The sequence below is a fragment of the Tenrec ecaudatus genome, chromosome 6 (genome assembly GCF_050624435.1).
Source record: "Tenrec ecaudatus isolate mTenEca1 chromosome 6, mTenEca1.hap1, whole genome shotgun sequence".
Taxonomy (NCBI): domain Eukaryota; kingdom Metazoa; phylum Chordata; class Mammalia; order Afrosoricida; family Tenrecidae; genus Tenrec; species Tenrec ecaudatus.
The window spans coordinates 75,664,567-75,682,109 of NC_134535.1; the positions used below are offsets into that span (position 1 = coordinate 75,664,567).

General features: G+C 51.0%; 2 protein-coding genes across 3 annotated transcripts; one reads left to right on the forward strand and one right to left on the reverse strand.

The window, feature by feature from the left end:
- Positions 1 to 751: 751 nt before the first annotated feature.
- CDK2 (cyclin dependent kinase 2) lies at positions 752 to 6,708 on the reverse strand. 2 transcript variants are annotated; one of them, XM_075551513.1, is made up of 8 exons: positions 6,365 to 6,708; positions 5,660 to 5,737; positions 5,443 to 5,563; positions 4,216 to 4,386; positions 3,757 to 3,858; positions 2,850 to 2,993; positions 2,338 to 2,541; positions 752 to 2,002 (listed from the first exon to the last, which is right to left on the reverse strand). In XM_075551513.1, the coding sequence occupies exons 1-8, from the start codon at positions 6,478 to 6,480 to the stop codon at positions 1,898 to 1,900; spliced, it is 1,041 nt and encodes a 346-aa protein (XP_075407628.1). In that variant the 5' UTR covers positions 6,481 to 6,708; the 3' UTR covers positions 752 to 1,897. The 2 variants fall into 2 exon arrangements, with proteins under 2 accessions (XP_075407628.1, XP_075407629.1); XM_075551514.1 differs by lacking the exon at positions 2,850 to 2,993 and having other exon boundaries at positions 6,365 to 6,707.
- An 861-nt stretch (positions 6,709 to 7,569) lies between these two features.
- On the forward strand, positions 7,570 to 17,450 carry PMEL (premelanosome protein). Its single transcript, XM_075552822.1, has 11 exons — positions 7,570 to 7,642; positions 10,287 to 10,397; positions 10,659 to 10,805; positions 12,540 to 12,674; positions 13,005 to 13,166; positions 13,404 to 14,096; positions 15,551 to 15,667; positions 15,867 to 15,951; positions 16,054 to 16,259; positions 16,348 to 16,435; positions 17,236 to 17,450. The coding sequence occupies exons 1-11, from the start codon at positions 7,570 to 7,572 to the stop codon at positions 17,360 to 17,362; spliced, it is 1,944 nt and encodes a 647-aa protein (XP_075408937.1). The 3' UTR covers positions 17,363 to 17,450.
- Positions 17,451 to 17,543: the final 93 nt, after the last annotated feature.

The following is a 17,543-nucleotide window of genomic DNA, read 5'->3' on the forward strand; positions in this document are numbered from 1 at the left end:
TGATTTGGGAGGGGTGGGTGGAGAGTAGACGGTGGTGCGGGAAGAGAACTACTTCTCCCCGTACCTAGAGGCTGGGAATTAAAGTGATCCTCAAGTCAGTGCTGCTGTTTCGTAGCGTCCGAGAGGGCAGCTTTTGCCAGAGGCAGTCCCAGCTGTTTTCTGCTAGGGTGAGACAAAAGGCAATGAGGACAAACGGTAGCTTGGATAAGTAAGCTTAGCCCCCTTCAAAATCATATTTGCAATGGATATTTTCTGAATTGTATTACACATGAATAAAAGTTGTTAATGATATAGAAGAAAGAGCAAACAGCCAGCATGCTGATTCAGGGTCAATGCAAACTCCCACTGAGCAGACTTCCCAACTTTTGAAGTGAGTGAGTGTGTGTGTGGAAGATGCAGAAAGTGACGGGGGAAATACATAGGTTTTGAAGTTAGACCCGAGTTCTCCCTATCAGGGAGTTATGCTACTTAATAGCTATGAGATATGGAAAACGACTTAACCTCTCTGAGTTTCAGTTACCCCATCTGTAAAACGGGAACATTAATACTTTGTCCACTCTCACTGCTATCCTAACATAGGAGCCAAAATGAAGCGGTGTGGGCAGCCCTGCAGAGAGAGAGAGATTTGGAAACCAAGGGTCTGAATCCAGTTATTACACAGACACATTCACATTTTCTGTCATGTACACACTTCCAGTAAAAATAAACAAGCAGAAGAGGAAAGAAAATGAACTATACAAAACTAGTCATTTTTCTTTTTTTTTTTTAATGAATTACAAACTAAATTACAAAATAATGTTAATACCAAGAACAACACTCAAGAATAAGGGGGAGGGAAGCAAGAAAATCATAAAAAGAAATGCTTTTTTTTTTTAAAACATTCCCATTACAAAACCCCAAGGTGCACATGGCAACAAATCCCCCTCACCCTACCCTCCCCACAGACTTTAAAAACGATTATAACTTGAAATATAAATATAATTGTTCATCCTTCTTTTAAAGAAATATTTATCCCAGAGCTGTCGCTCAGTTACAGCCCTGAAAAAGTGTCAGCATTCTCAAAATGATGGCTAAACCCAATGACCTCTAAAGTTCCATTCCTGGGCAAAGGAGTGGCTTCCTGAGGAAGATGAGAGCAGGAATCTCTGACGCCTGAAAAACTAGGATTCAAACCTCTCTCAACTGCTTCATAAGGGTCTCAGGTGATGCCATACAAACCCTATCCCAGAGAATCCCAGACTCCTCTTGGCCAGAGGAAGAGCAGACATGGGGGTTGGGAGCTAGCATTTCTACTTACAGCCCCATTGGAGTTAGATCTTGAGTCTCCCAGCCTGTTAGGTGAGGTGCAACATTAAAATGAGGGTATAAATTGGTTGGATCTATTTTTTTCCCCCCGCCTAATTCCTTTAAACAGACCCCTCTAGTTTGAATTTGTCTTTTCCTTGGTTTCAAAAGTCCCACCTTTGCCCCCTACTATCAGATGGCCTTACAAAAGCACTGACAGCAGGAAGGGGGAGGGGCTGATACTCCTAAACACAGAAAAAATAATCATTATGGGGCATTCAGAAATGGCCTGGGCTGGCACCTCTATGTGGGGTCAATTGGGAAGACCTGATCTAATTTTGGAAACTGGCCCTCCTCAGCAATGCTGAGAGGAGAAGGAGGAGACTGGCTGACATAAGTGCATCGAATACTGAAATTCTCTTTCATTTCCTTCCATCCTTCTCTCCCTCCCTCCTCTCCGTATCCCCAGAGCTGGCTGGCCAAGAGGGTAAGGTTAAGTGTTAAGGCAATTAGACAAGGTCAGAGGGCCCACCTGAGTCCAAATGGCCCAGGGCCAAACCAGGCACATACTGGAGGTGAGGGTGAGACTGAGGGTAGGGGCTGCGGGAGGACATCAGAGTCGAAGGTGGGGTACTGGCTTGGTCACATCCTGGAAGAATGGGTGAGCCAGCGCTGCCTTTGCTGAAATGCGCTTGTTGGGGTCGTAGTGCAGCATTTGCTAGAGGGAGAGAGAGATGTACACCAAGTTCAGTTGATAAAACAATGGACAAGGTGAGCAGTGGGCAGTCAGAGAAATGAAGAAACCTGAATTTGATTTACCCAAGGCAGACTCCCCATTTCCTATCACCCACATCCAAATTCTCTAAGGGCACTGAGAGGGGCTAAGGAAACGCTGCTGAGATCCAGAGCCTAGAATTTCATTCTTCCTTTACATTGTAGCAAAACTCTGCCTAAATCTATGTGGGTGTGGTGGGGAGAGGGGTGCACTGGGGGGGGCAGGAGGAAGGCAGAGGAGGAAAGGAGGGGAAATGGGTCCCCACCCTCCACTCTCACCGATAACAAGCTTCGTCCATCTTCATCCAGAGGTGGCACAACTTTGCTAAAATCCTGCCGGGCCCACTTGGGGAAACTCGCCTTATAATCAGGCATAGAAGTAACTCCTGGCCAAACAGTTTCATCTGGGGTCCCCAGAGTTCGGAAGATCCGGAAGAGTTGGTCGATCTCAGAATCCCCAGGGAAAAGGGCCCGGCGGGTCACCTGAGAGTGAGGAAAGGCAAGGCCGAGACCCACAGTGACGTCAGCCAAAACCGCTGTCTCTATACAGAGGAGGTTCCCACAGCCAGTGGAAGGTCAGCAGGGCCCCATGACTCTCCCCCCACCCAGGGCCTTTAATGGGGTCAGTCATAGATTGCCTGAGACAATGAAGTCCCTTTATCTGTCTCCTTGCCCCCTCCTTCCTTCCCCCAACTCTGGCTTTGCAGATTCCCCAAGGCCGGATGGGGCTGGGAGGGGGTGAAAGTCTGGGGTGGCACTGACACGTAACAAAGGGATCCCAAGCCACTCACGGGGTGTGGGGTAGACACTTCAGTCATCCCCCCTCCTTGTGATGCAGCCACTTCTAGATAGGAGCACAGCGGGCAGAGACTGTGTCTTCCATTTCTTCTGTGTTCCCCACAGCACCCACCATAGCGCTGGGTACACACTAGGTGCTTAACAAATATTGGTCGATGAATTGAAAAAGGAATATGGGCAATCGTAAGGAAATGCACTAGGGGAAAATGTACAATACTTATATAGGCTAATGGTCTCTTAAGCCCCCAGTTCCGACCCAGGTAAAAGACCAAAAAACAGACTGCCGATCGGATTTGAAAACTCAGCCCACTTCACTGTTGCATCGAAGGGGGTGGACATACCTACACAGGGCTTGACCTCAGTGATTCTTCAATCTGAAAACTCACGAGATTGAGGGGACACATGAGCTAAGTCTCCAGTTTAACTACAGGCCAAACGAAGGAGATAGAACTAAATGGAACTCATTCTCCCAAACGTGTAGAAAACCAAGTCAATTCTGATGTGCAGTAACCCTACGGGACAGAGAAGAACTGTCCCCTGGAGTCTCAAGGCTGGAAGTCTTTAGGGAAACAGACGATCGGTCTTTTGCCCTTGGAGAAGCTGGTGGGTTTGAACCACCAACCTTTTGGCTAGCTGCCCAGTGTTGAACCATTGCCCCACCAGGGCCCCACCAGATGCAGACTGGCACTAAAATAGCTGCAGACACAATTTAGCTTATTTTAGGGCTTAGAGAGGCACACTGGATGGCCGACAATCAGGGGCAACAGTCCTATCTTGGTATTACTCTAGAGAGCTCTCCAAGGGAGATAGGAGGGTCACGGGTCTCAACCAACAGTTAATTCTGTCATTCTTGCACAAGGGGAGGAGTAGGCTGCATGGGACTTGGGCATGCCTACTTACCATCTCTGCAAAGATACAGCCCAGGCTCCAGATGTCCACAGCCGTGGAGTAGTATTTGCACCCCAGAAGGATTTCAGGTGCACGGTACCACAGGGTCACCACCTGTTGGGCAAGAGCGGGACGGGAGGGAGTGGTTTGCCGGGAACGCAAGTCCTTCATCTCTGTGCTCTCCCAACGCTCAGCCTCCTGAGAACCTTCTTTTCTGGCACCCTTCTCCCTTAGACTTCCCCTGAGAGAGCGCGTGACAAAGTTTCTTAGCCTACAATGAGCCTCTGAACCCCCAATTTGCGACTTTTCTGGAGAAGCTTAGATAGACAGTCATAATGAAAATCGATTTCGGAGAGCCTCCCCTTTCACCAAAAGAGAGCAACTGCTGGGCCAGATATTTCTGATAAGCCGTCGATGCCCCTTGTTGCCACCTCTGCAAAATACAGAGAAGAAGAGCCAAGAGGGACTCACCTCGTGAGTGTAAGTCCGAACAGGGACCCCAAAGGCCCTGGCCAGTCCGAAATCCGCGAGCTTGATGGCCCCCTCCGCATTGATAAGGAGGTTCTGGGGCTTGAGGTCTCGGTGCAAAACACGATGAGAGTGGCAGAAGGCTAAGCCCTGGAGCAGCTGGAACAGATAGCTCTGACGGGGGAGGGAAAGACGGCTGTACGTCTCCAGCACGGCGAGGAGATTAGGGCGCGCTCTACGCCCACACAGCTTTTAGTACGTTCAGGTTCTTGTTGTGCTATTGGTTTGTAACTTTGGAGAAATGCTCCCCCCACCTCCCCCATCCCCGGCCCCACTCTGTTCCATTAGGGTTTTCTCGGCTGCAACCTTGATGGGGACAGATCATCAGGTCTGTCCTGTGCCACTCGGGAGGTTCCAACTGCCGATGTTTGGGTTACCAGCCCACTGCCAACCATTTGGGTCACCTCTGGCTCAGAATTACATGTTAGCAATGATTTCTCACTTTGGGCTCTAAATCCAGTGAACCTAAGGACCAGGTTTTATCCAGTTGTGCCTCCCCTTTCCATATCCTGTGCCTAGCACAGAGAAGGTGCCTGGTACACGTGCACTGAATGAAACCCCAAACGGAACCAGTTACCAAGGAGTCAATTCCAACTCGCGGCAATCGTTTCCCGTGTTCCAGAGCATAGAACTGCACATCAGGTTTTCAGTGGCTGTGGCCTTTGGCAAGTGGATCGCCAGGCCTTTCTTCCGCAGTACCTCTTGGGTGGACTCTTAACAGCCAAACTTTTTGTTAGTAGCCAAGCTTTTTTTTTTTTTTTGCCAAGCTCTTTTAAGAGCAAGTGTACTTGTTAATTTGGGGTCAAGAGATGAAGACCCCCAAACTTAAAACAGGAAATAGACACCTGGCTACCTCCTCCACTAACCATCCGATGGAAAGGCTTTGTGAAGGAACCCAGAGGGCCCTCCAACCTCCTTTAGATGAGATTCATCTGACCTCCCACCTGTGCAGCCAAATTGAATCACTAGAGTTTCAACCGCTTTGATTCTCCCGCTCAGCCTTAGGGTTAATGAACATAATAAGCTGAGAAAGCCACAAGAATGAGTGAGTTAAGAGTGTGGAATGGTGGCTGGAAAGGGGTCCCGGATTACATATCCTCACATCTGGGTCGTCCACCTCCGGTCTCCCCAGGCCTGACCATCCTGAGAGGGGTTGCTGGGAAAGGTTACCTTGATGAGGGGAAGAGGGATGCCTGTGAGGGCAGAGGCATCCATGAATTTCTTGAGATCCTGGTGCAGGAACTCAAAAACCAGGTAGAGTTTGTTTTCCGTGTGGATGACATCCAGCAGCCTAGGGAAGGGAGGGGTCCGAGGTGGAAGTGAAAGAGAGCAATACCCAGGCCACGGAGGCAGAAGAACTGATGGTCCCCCTCCTATATATACTTACTTGACGATGTTAGGGTGGTTAAGCTCCTTGAGCAGGGAGATCTCTCGGATGGCAGTACTGGGGACACCCTCTGTCTCACTTGGAGGGGTTGGGGGAGCAGAGATGGGACTCCGATTACAAATATTCCTTTTTCCACAGCCCTCTCACACCTTTCCCACTAAGGAAGTCCCACCCAAAGTAAGTGAGGAAGAGCAGGGTTAGCGAGCTGGCTAGCTTCTGGGCCCATAATGTCCTCCTTTCCAGAGATATTAAGTGAAGCCGCTGGGTGAAGGTGGAGCAGAGAAAAAGAAAGAGAAAAATGGGACCGTGGCACCCAGCCTCCCCTGAGGGGCCAGTGAGGTCCAACTGCCATTCTTTTGAAAGAGGGAGAGAATTCTAAGATGAGGGTGGGGTGGGGCTGGCCAGAGAGGAGAGCTATTCACTCCGAAAAGGAAGAGTCCTGAACCCCACCCTCACGGCCTCCCTCCTCTGCTTGAGTCTGCTGGATTTGGGGGGACACATCATCATCCGGCTCAGTTTGGGGAGAAAGTTTTCCGTGATTCCGAATCCACGCTCTACTTTTCATGGAGAAACCCTCCAACTCACTTCCTCGCTGAAAAAGAAGTCCCTTCCCACTACCTTCCGGTTTAGGGACGCTGCCCGAGAGCGGAGGAGGGTGCTCGAAAGAGCTCCTCGTTCCGAGCCCCGGGTACAGAAATCACTCACGTGTCCAAGCGGATTTTCTTCAGCGCCACCACCTCCCCCGTCAGCTTGTTTTTGGCTTTGTACACTACTCCGTACGTGCCCTCGCCGATCTTTTCCACCTTTTGGAAGTTCTCCATGAAGCGCTGGCGAGCCGGGTCACCCGGGCCCCGGGGCGGGAGCCTGGGAACCCCACAGAAAGCGGACCGCGGTTCTGGGGGACCGATGGAGGGGGGACTACGCCGGGCACTGCGGCCCCACGTCGGGATGGAATGCAGTGGATTTCTGGCTCTTGTCAATTTGTTCAACTCGAAACAATGTTGCCTGCCGTCTCCCCCAGCTCCCGTCCGCCACCAGACGCCCCGCCCCTCGTTCCCGCGTTTCCCTGACCACGCCCCCGGGCCTTCCTATTGGCCGACGTCAGAGCCCGGGAGCCCGGAGGAGCGCCCGGAGCCCCGCCCGCCAGGGAGCCCGCCCCTCGCCTGCTTGGGCCGGAGGCCCTTCGAGGGTTTGCAGCCAGGGGCGGCCCACCGCCTTTTCCCTGAGTTCGCCTCTGTGTCTGTGGAGATTCCTCAGTTACCCTTTAGGGATAATGTGCAGTCAACCGAGCTTAAATTCCACCTGGCCCAGGGCGCCTCCCGGGAAAATCAGGAAGCTAGGACTCTAAGGAATTCCCAAGGCTCCCCAGCTGTGTTTCCATGCAGGGTCTCTGTTTCTCTCTTTTTCCAGAGGTTCCTTGGTTTGGCTCAAACTGCTGATTGATTCACTCTTCCCTGAGATTCTGCGTTGTGCCTTGCAGTCAATTTGGGGTGGGGTTGGGGGGCGGGGGGCCTGGCTAGGGGTAATACCCGAATCTGCCAAGATGAGACCTCATGAAAGAAGACACTATCATTGGGTAGATCCTACATCCCCTTTGTAGAAAAAGAATTACCCAGAATTCCCTGGCAATTAAAAACATTTGTACTCTAGCCCATAACCCAGGATAAAGTATACATACCTGCTTTTGCAGGCCCCCAGATCGATCCAGGGCCCCTCACCCCTCTCCGCCCAGATTGAAAAGTGTACTTCATGAAATTTGAGAAATATTGGGGTGGGGGGATGGGAAGGGAGTGTCCAGGAACCATTCGGGAGAGGGAAGGAAGGGAGGGCTATGCAAATGAGTACCCCTTTGCCTATATAAGAGTTGCCTTAGCCCCCTGGGACCTCTGTTGGCTGGAGGGAGAGACAGCATGCTGACCAGGTGCCTTCTCTGTGTGGTGGTAATGGGGGTTCTGCTGGCTCCTGCTCTGGTGGCCACAGAAGGTGAGTGTGGGGTGCATCAACGTGGGCGGGTGCAAATTTGGGGTTGACCACCTACTCTATTTCTGGTAGTTGGCTACTAACCTAGAGGTTGCAGTTTGAACCCACCCCGAAATGCCAAGGATGAAAGGTCGGGCAAAATGCTGCTTTAAAGATTAGATTCAAGACAATCCACTTTTACTCTAATGAAAACAACCCAGACCCATTGCCCTCCGGTCGATTCTGACACATAGTGACCCCAAAGGACAGAGTGGCACTGCCCCCATAGGGTCTCCACGGCTGCAAATCTCTACCAAAGTAGACTGCTTCATCTGTCTCTGGTGAAGATGCCTACGAGTTCGAGTCTTTACCACTATACCACCAGGGTTCCTTACTCTGTTACACCAGGGGCCAACTTGACCACCACCAGTTTGTTTTTTCTCCACCCCCCCCAAAAAAAATCCAGACCAGCTCACCCAGGCAATGCTTCGGGCTTCTTCCAGCCGTTTGATTTAGTAAGAGCTCTTGGGCACTCCAGCTCCTCCTTCCTCACGAGGAGATTGGAGATGGAGCTTGAAAACCACCCCAACTGCTTGGCAGAGAAGAGGATGGTGTAGCAGATCTTTGTGGTCCTTATTCTGACAGTCCCTGGGCCATAAGATGAAGCTCTAAAGGGGTATAAAGTGTGTGTGTGTGTGTGGGGGGAACTCTAGGTAATGTCTATGGCAGTGACAGTGGGAGGTGCAGCATGGGGGAGTAAGAGGATGGGTTGTTGGATTTTAAAAAAAGGCTAAGGGGGCCCACCTTCCCTGTTTGGGATGGGAGTAGCCTTTTGTTCTGGGGCTGGGAGAGATAGGCAGAGGGGTCTCAGCTGAGCATCACATGAAAGGGCTCTTGAGTTGCAGCCTCCCTCGTGACGGAGTAAGGGGTGGGGTTGGAGTTGGTGAGAGGGTCTGGAATGTCCCGTGCTGTACTAAGGAGGGAGGGTTGGGAATGGAGAGAGGTTGGGGCATCTCATGACTTCTCTTGCTCTAGCCTCTCCCAGAAGAATCAAGAGGTTTCCAGTCCACAGTAGAAAATGGGTGGGGCTGGTTTCTGCCATGCTACAAGAGCTATATTTTAGCCCCCAATTCTTCCATGCTCCACACTTCTAGCAAGCTCTCTTTCATCCGACCTCTGCAGGCTGCAGTCTCCAAGTTCCTTTCTCCCCTGATGCAGCCTCTTCTAGAGACATTCTGTACATATGCACCCATCCTGAGGCTCTTAAAAAAGTGTGCCTACTTTTGGGATCCTGCCCTTACATTTTAAAATATTGATGACAATTTTGTATCAACCAAGCTTGATCATTTTGTTTAGTGATCATGCTTATGGCAAGAAAATATTGGTATTTTACAGATAATGAATCTGTGGGTTTGAAAGATGTCTGGGGTTTGCTTTTAAACACTTCAGCAAAAAGGAGGGGAAAGCAAAAAAAAAAAAGAAAGATCAAATGTAGCAAGTGGAGGCCACTACGTTCTTTTTTTTTTTGCAGACCTCTCTGGGTGAGTTACAATCATTTTGTCTGCTCTCTCCCCCACTCCTAACCTCTCTCTGCTTCAATTTACCCTCCTCATGGCTTGTCCAAATGTTTTCCAATGTAAAAAGTCAAACCTCATCATGTTCAAAAACTTCCTGCAGGGTATAAGTTTTTTAAGATATGTGAATAAACTAGATCTCAATTAGATCAAATAAAAATGCCACCTGAGATGACTTTGCTTACGGAATAAAGGTCAAAATTCCTTAGGCTGGCACTGAACCCCTGTACCAGTCTTTCAGCCTCATCTCTCATGGTATGGATTTACCTACCACACTGCTGTTCCTCCAATAGCCACGTGATTCCAGGCCCAGGCATCTGCTCTCGTTGGTCCTTCTGCTGGGATGTCTTTTGCCAATCCCTCCCTCAAGCCTTTCCTACTCTGCCAGAATAAAATAGAGTCTGTCATTTCTCTTTCATTTCATTCAGGTTTGTTATGACACATATTGAAGGAGCTTTGAATTGTGATGACACAGTGGTGAAGTACTGGGTGGCTAACCAGGTCAGCAGTGTAGACCGACCAGCTGCTCCACAGGAGAAAGATGCCGCAGTCTAGTTTTGTCTAGACTGATAGCCTTCGAAACCTTATGCGGTCATTCTGCTCTGTCCTATAGGGTCACTGTGAGTCAAAATCCATTCGATGGCAGTAAGTGGGTGGAATTACGTAATTATTCATATACATGTCTACTTCCTGCACTTCACCTCGAATTCCTTCGGGGCTCTCCCATTGAGATGCTGCAACCTCAAGCCTTAACCAAAGAGCTCTGTTGATAACCGCAGAGTCCATAGTTTGAACCCACCGGCTACTCCTCTAGACACACTCCATTCCTTTAAAGATTTACTTACTTATTTATTCCCTTTAAAGGTGTAAGATCTTGGTAACCCTAGGCAGCAGTTCTACGGTGTCCTATAGGGTCACCATGAGTCAGAATCAGCTCAGTAGAAGGGGGTGATTCTTAATCAAGTTTTAAGTTCCGTCTACTACTACCTGGTCGGTAGTTCGTAAATGAGAACAAACGAAGTGACAGGGAATGGAATCTAATCTGAGAGAGGGCTGAGTAAGGACCTAGTGATCCCGAGGTACATTCCTTTTAGGATTCAGAGACCAGAACTGGCCCAGTGGCTCGAGGCAGCTCAGAACCAATGCCTGGAACAGGGATGTATATCCAGAGTGGACCGAAGCCCAGGCATCTGACTGCTGGAGAGGTAGGAATGTGGCAATTAGTGGGGTGCTGGGAGGGAGCAAGGGCTTTGCTGGAATGGAATGGGCAAAGAAATCAGAAGAACTAACTGGATGGACTAGAAGTGGGGGCTTTAAAAATTCCCAGGGAAATGTCATTATCTTTTCATTCATTCCCCCATGAACTTTGTAAAGCCCCTTTCAAGCTTGGGAAAGCAAGATGGGGAAAGTGATATCTATGGGGAGGGGCAGCTGGGAGTCCCAGCTAATGCCGTTTCCCTACCTAGGTGGCCAGGTGGCCCTGAAGGTCAGCAATGACGGGCCCACTCTGCTCGGTGCGAATGCTTCCTTCTCCATTACCCTGCACTTCCCTGGAAGCCAAAAGGTGCTACAGGATGGACAGGTCGTCTGGGCTAACAACGCCACCTTCAATGGTGAGTCCCTCTCTATTTGGGCCTAGTGTTTCCAGGGCTCACTATGTCCATGTCCCCTGAATCCCCAGTGAGTTCAGGCAGGGACTGTTCCTGCCATTGTTTCCCCCCCCCCCATTTGTTTACAAACCCTCTGTGTACCACAGATGCATTGTCACAAAGTGAGAAGACACAGGGAAACTAAAAAGAAAAGAAAGCCCTAGTTGTGGGTACGTTAGAACCCAGTGAACACAGAAGTGGGACAGACGTAGATGTGAACCTGGTACCAGAACGTGATCCTGGGCTAGCTCCTTAATCCATTTGTATCTCCACATCCTTCTCTGTGGTATGAGATTCAAATTCAGCAGCGTATACAAAACTTAGCCTAGTGTTTGCCAATGTTAGCTGGTGTGGTTGTTTTAATTATCCCACTGGCTAGAGGAGGCCACTCTGAACATTTGAATATATATATTCAAAATATATATATTTATTATATATTCAATATATATATATTTCTTCCAAGTATGAGGCTAATTTGTCTCCCTTCACTCCCACTCTCCTCTCAAGTGGGTTACCATATATACTTGAGTATAAGCCAACCCGAATATCAGCAGAGGCACCTAATTTTACCACAAAAACTGCATTAAAAATGTGCTGAAAAACTCAGCTTAGAAGCACACCAGCCTGTTGTGCGATCACAAGGTGTCGAAGGAATCAGGTATCAGGCATCATCAGAACAAAAAAATCATATCATATAGTGAATGAGGGGAGAGTGCGGAGTGGAGACCCAAAGCCCATTTGTAAGCCACTGAACATTCCCTTACAGAAGGGTTTCGGGGAGACCACCAGCCAGTCAGGGTACAATGTAGCAAGGATGAAACATACAACTTTCCTCTAGTTCCTAAATGCTTCCATCTCCCCCACTATAATGATCCCAATTCTACCTTACAAATCTGGCTAGACCAGAGGATGTACACTGGTACAGATGGGAACTGGAAACACAGGTAATCCAGGGCGGATGATCCCTTCAGGACCAGTGGTGTGAGTGGCACTACTGCGAACGTAGAGGGAGGGTGGGTTGGAAAGGGGGAACCGATCACAAGGCTCTATATGTAACCTCTTCCCTGAGTGACGGACAATGGAGAAGGGGGTGAAGGGAGACATCGGACAGGGCAAGATATTACAAGATAATAATTTATAAATTATCAAGGGTTCATGGGGGAGCAGGGAGGGAAGGGGAAAATGTGGAACTGATGCCAGGGGTTTAGGTGGAGAGCAAATATTTTGAGAATGATGAGGGCAATGAATGTACAAATGTGCTTTACACAATTGATGTATGCATGGATTGCGGTAAGAGTTGTATGAGCCCCTAAATAAGGTGACCAGATTTTAACATTGGTAAAGCGGGACACCATTGATAAAACTCATATCCTGGCGAAATAGCCACATGGCAGCCGAAAACCGTGTACCCTAGCTTATCGTGCATTCTTTCCAAAAATCGGGACTTTTTTAAAATGCCACAAGACGTGGGAAAAATTGTTAAAAATCAGGACTGTTATGCCGAAAACAGGACATCTGGTCACTTTACCCTAATAAAACGATTTAAAAAATACTTGGCTTATACGCGAGTATGCACAGTATCTCATAGGGGTTCACGTTCCAGCTAGGGACTCTCCCCAGAGCTCCTGCTGACCCCTGGGCAGCCACGTTAGGAGAGGCCTGTCAGTGTCGGAGGGTGACTCTGAATCCACCTCTCAGGGAGCCAGGTGCGGGAAGGACAGCCAGTGTATCCCCAGGACCCTGAAGACGCCTGCACCTTCCCTGATGGTGGACCCTGCCCACCTGACGCACAGTCTCAGAGGAGAAGCTTTGTTTATGTCTGGAAGACCTGGGGTGAGCGGCTCCCTTCTCTGCATTTTCACCGGGGTTCAAATTCACCTCTTCCTATTTGATCTTCTTTCTCTCCAATCTCACCCCTTAACCTTCTTGTCCTTCCTAGCACCTTCCTCTTCCATAGTGCCCATACCCCCAACTCTCTCCTAAACCTTTCCCTGATTGTAAGAGCACCCTGTGGAACCCCTTCTCAGGAGCCTTCCCTGCCGCCCACATCAGAGCTTTCCCCAATCCTCTCAAGTCACCAGCCTCAACCCATCTCCTGAGTCCCCTTCCCTCTCCTCTGACCAATAACCTCCCTCCCCTTGCTTTTATTTCCCCAAACCTCAGGCCAATACTGGCAAGTTCTGGGGGGGCCCGTGTCTGGGCTAAGCATTGGCACTGGACGGGCGGTGCTAGGTGCGCACACCATGGAAGTGACTGTCTACCACCGCCGTGGACCCAGGAGCTACGTACCTCTCGCCTACTCCCAGTCCTCCTTTACCATCACTGGTAAGGGAGCTGGAAGGGGAAAAGGCAGTGGCGGGGCTGGAGAAGGTCGCCAAGCGGGACTGGGCTGGCAAGGGGAAATGCTCTACAACTTTTAAGAGGCAGAGCCAGGAAGACCTGGGCAGAAGGTGACAGGCTTGGAGTCAATGAAGGGCCAGGGGGCTGCGCTGGTTGGAGGGTGTGGCTGTAAAAGATGCTGCTGCCCAGGTCTGGAGCTCACCTTTCCTGACTCCCATCCAGATCAGGTGCCTTTCTCCGTGAGTGTGTCCCAGCTGCCGGCCTTGGATGGAGGGAACAAGCAGTTCCTGAGGAATCAGCCTCTGACCTTTGCCCTCCAGCTCCACGACCCCAGTGGCTATTTGAGAGGGGCTGACCTCTCCTACACCTGGGATTTTGGAGACAATAGTGGGACCCTGATCTCCCGGACACTTGTAGTTACCCATACATACCTGGAAGCTGGCCCGGTCACTGCCCAGGTGCTACTGCAGGCTGCCATTCCTCTTACCTCCTGTGGCTCCTCCCCGGTCCCTGGCACCACAGATGGGTACATGCCAACTACAGAGGTGCCTGACACCACAGCTGAGCAAGAACCAACTGCAGAGGTGCCTGGCACCACAGCTAAACAAGAACCCACTACACCTGGCCAGGTGCCAACTGCAGAGCCCTCTGGAGTCACAACTGTGCAACTGCCAACCACCGAGGTCACTGGCACTACACCTGGGCAAATGCCAACCTCAGGGGTCACAGCTACCACCCCTGCAGAGGTCACAGGTACTACACCTGCAGAAGTGTCAACTGCTACAGGACCCTCTGAAGCCACAGCGGCAGAGGTAACAACTACAGAGTTGGTAGGAACCACAGCTGGAGAGGCAGCCAGCCCCGAGCCTGAGACTCCAGATGCCAGTCCATTTATAGCTTTCGAGGATATTATAGGTAAGGGGGCAGTGGGAAGGAGGTTCCCTGAGGTGGGGCATTTGTCACTACTCAAAGGAACTGCGAGTCTTACTCATGACCTGGGTGTTACCCATTCCTCTGCGTAACTTAGTCTCCAGAGCCTAGCATGTGCTCAGGTTTCCCCCAGAGCCCTCGTTGGCTCTGAAACCCTCGAAACTCAGAGGCACAGTGCCATCCAGCCCAGTCTGACTCAGGGCCACCCCAAGGGACAGAGCAGAACTGCCCCTGTGGGTTTCTGAGACGGTCACATTTTACGGGAGAAGCAAGCCTCATTTTTCTCCCAGAGAGCTGCTAGTCACTTCAAACTGTGGACCTTGTGGTTAGCAGCCCAAAGCACAGCCATGACGCCAATTCTGAGTCTGCTCCTGAACCCCCCCCCCCCCCCGGTTCTTCTAGGTCAGTGTTTCCCCAGCTGGACACTCCCGCCCCTGGGGTGGGCAGGCTCAGGCACAGGCAGGAGCCTATGCTTGGCTCTAGCTTAGGGCTGTAGCACCAGCTTTTAATTGCCAGGTTTGGGGGGTTTGCTGTTCTCTCTGAGAAGGGGACAGTAGGCCGAATCAGTGTGGGAACCCATGCTCTAAATGACAAGGAGCGGATCTGGAATTCAGAAAAACAGGTTCTTCCACAGGTCAGAGGGAGAGCGCTTGCTTGGTCCATACTCCGAGCAGGTGGTGGGGAAGGCCAAGGGGTAATCAGGATCGTTGACGTAGTGTTGATCTCTCACCTGGTCAAATGCACATGCGCAAATATCTTTCCCAACTCTCATAGCCTCTTCCTTCCACTTCCCACCCCTGGATTCTCGTCCCAGCACTGAAGAGGGAGGATGAGATCCTTCCTGACTTTGGATTGAGTTAACACCCATGGGGGGATGGGATTCAGCCTGTTCTCACCGGCTTGACAGAACCAAGACCGAATCTTCTGTTGGGTTCGGCAAACCGGTGCTCTCTCTACGGTGGGCAGTTGGACAGCCCCTCAACGTGGCAGTGAACAAATTTGCATTCCTGACTCGTTTTTAACCGTCATCTGTGCCACACTGGTGTTCCCCTGTGGAGTTGAAATCATAAACTACCTTCCAGTATATCAGGTTTTTTATACTTACAACGGCCATTAGGACAGCAAATCGGTGGTTAATCCCACCACTGACTAGCATGTGCTGGTGTCTAGCACAGGACACAGCACGGTGTGTAGGGGCAACATATATCTGGGGATTAAAAGAAACACAACCCCAGCTCTATCACTGTCCAGCTCTGGGGCAGTCATTTCTTTCCCTAGCCCTCAATTTTCTTATCTCCAAAAGGAGACTTCCCAAGTGTTCCTGGAATGCCGTTAACTCTGGCCCTTGGGGGTGGGGGAAGGGGTAAGTGCTAGCTTAGATTCTGCCTCCAAGCCAGTCTGCTGGTCTCCTGACCAAGCCTCCGGCCATCTCTTGCCAGGCTCCCTAAGCCCCCCGCCAGAAGGTACAGCTGCCTTAATCCTGGAGAAGCGACAGGCCCCGCCGGATTGTGTTCTCTATCGCTACGGCTCCTTTGCGCTCACCCTGGACATTGTCCGTGAGTCTGGACTACATGGTGGGGAAGGGACAGGGCATGTGGTTGGGAGGCTTGCCTCAGGAGGAACAGGCTTGCCTGGGACAGGATTCCACCCCTCTCCTGGTTCGAAGGTGTTGGGGTGGGGCCGGGCGAGAAGTCCCAGGGCTTTCCCTCTGGGGACTTGGAGAGGGTCCATACTTTCCGTCCTGTGACTGTGCAGAGGGTATTGAGAGTGCAGAGATCCTGCAGGCCGTGCCGTCCAGTGAGGGGGACGCGTTTGAGTTGACTGTGTCCTGCCAAGGCGGGTGAGTGGCACAGATCGCCCTGGGAACTTCTGGGTTGACTGTTATTCTGCCCTGTGGGGCCCAGTATCCCTTCCCAGACCCCTAATCGGACACTTTCCCCAGGCTGCCCAAGGAAGCCTGTATGGACATCTCATCACCCGGATGCCAACCCCCTGCCCAGAGGCTGTGTCAGCCTGTGCCACCCAGCCCAGTCTGCCAGCTGGTTCTACACCCGGCACTGAAGGGCGGCTCAGGAACCTACTGTCTGAATGTGTCTTTGGTTGATGCCAACAGCCTGGCCATGGTCAGCACCCAGCTTGTCATGCCTGGTAGGTCCATGGATGAGAGCAAGGAAGAAGAAGGGGTGGGGACAGAAGCTGAGGCTAACTGAAGCCATGCCTGGGGTTCTGCTCCCAGGTCAAGAAGCAGGCCTTGGGCAGGCTCCCCTGTTTGTGGGCATCTTGCTGGTGTTGATGGCTGTGGTGCTTGCATCTCTGATATACAGGTGAGGCCCTACCGCCCATCTCCAAAACAACACGCACTGATTCCCGGTTACTCTCTAGGGTGGAACAGAACTTCCCCTGTAGGCTTGAGTCTGTACCTCTTCAGATGAGCCGTATCTTTCTCCAGCAGAGTGGCTGGTAGGTTTGATCTGCTGACCTTTCAGTTAGCAGCCCACTGCGTATATCACCTACTAGGCCACCAGCACTCCTGTCCACCCATCTCAGACCTCCTGAATTCCTCATTACACGACTCAGTCTTCCTCAATGCCGATTCCTACCACTCCCTTTGAGGAAACAGGAAAGAGTCCAGGGTTGCAATTGACACAACCCCAAGTGCCGTCCTGCCTGTGGGACCTTGGACAAGGAAGCCGGACCTCTTTGCGTGTTTCCAGCTCTGAAGAGTAGGAACACTAGAGTCGGCTGGGCAGAGCTGTTGGAAGGACGAGGCAACGTGGGGAAAGCACCCGACTGAAGCCAGAGTACAATACATGCCGATAGTGATGATGGTGGTTGAGAGCAGGAAAGGGAAGGTGAACAGAGGTTTTTCCACCTGCAAGGATAGATCCACAGACTTGGGTTGGATCTCAGAGGTCATCAAAATAAGGAAGTAGGGGCTGGGGTGTGTGTGTGAATATAGAGGTTACCATAGCAACAAGGTATGACCCTAGAGGTGAGAAAAGGAGGGAGTGGAGGTCAAGACTACTGGGCCTGGGATAAGGGTGTGTCCCCATCTCTGCAGACGTACCGACTGGCTGCCCTTACCCACTGCTAACCCGTTTCCCCTTTTTCCTCGCAATATCAGGCGAAGACTTAGGAAACAGCTGCCTCAGCTGCCACATGGCGCCATCCACTGGCTGCGTCTGCCCCGGGTCTTCCGCTCTTGCCCCGTTGGCGAAAGCAGCCCCCTTCTCAGAGGGCAGCAGGTCTGAGCACTCTCTTGTGATGCCAAGACTGCCTGGCATTGGCAGCAAGTCCTGTCTTTCCTCCAGTCTCCCCTCGGACACTGTTACCTGAATTAAATACTCAGAATGAATTCTCCCCTCGGAGACTACTATTACCTGAATTAAATACTTCTTGTTGCTTTTCTTGTTTCTTGGGAGAACCTGCCAT

Bases quoted from the DNA above. Each gene is read 5' to 3' on its own strand.
- PMEL (XM_075552822.1), top strand. From the start codon at position 7,570: ATGCTGACCAGGTGCCTTCTCTGTGTGGTGGTAATGGGGGTTCTGCTG. The intron at 13,167-13,403 runs GTAAGGGAGCTG...ACTCCCATCCAG, and splicing joins GTCCTCCTTTACCATCACTG to ATCAGGTGCCTTTCTCCGTG. The intron at 15,668-15,866 runs GTGAGTCTGGAC...GTGACTGTGCAG, and splicing joins GCTCACCCTGGACATTGTCC to AGGGTATTGAGAGTGCAGAG.
- CDK2 (XM_075551513.1), bottom strand. From the start codon at position 6,480: ATGGAGAACTTCCAAAAGGTGGAAAAGATCGGCGAGGGCACGTACGGA. The intron at 5,738-6,364 runs GTGAGTGATTTC...AACCCCTCCAAG, and splicing joins AAGAAAATCCGCTTGGACAC to TGAGACAGAGGGTGTCCCCA. The intron at 5,564-5,659 runs GTAAGTATATAT...TCCCTTCCCTAG, and splicing joins AACCACCCTAACATCGTCAA to GCTGCTGGATGTCATCCACA.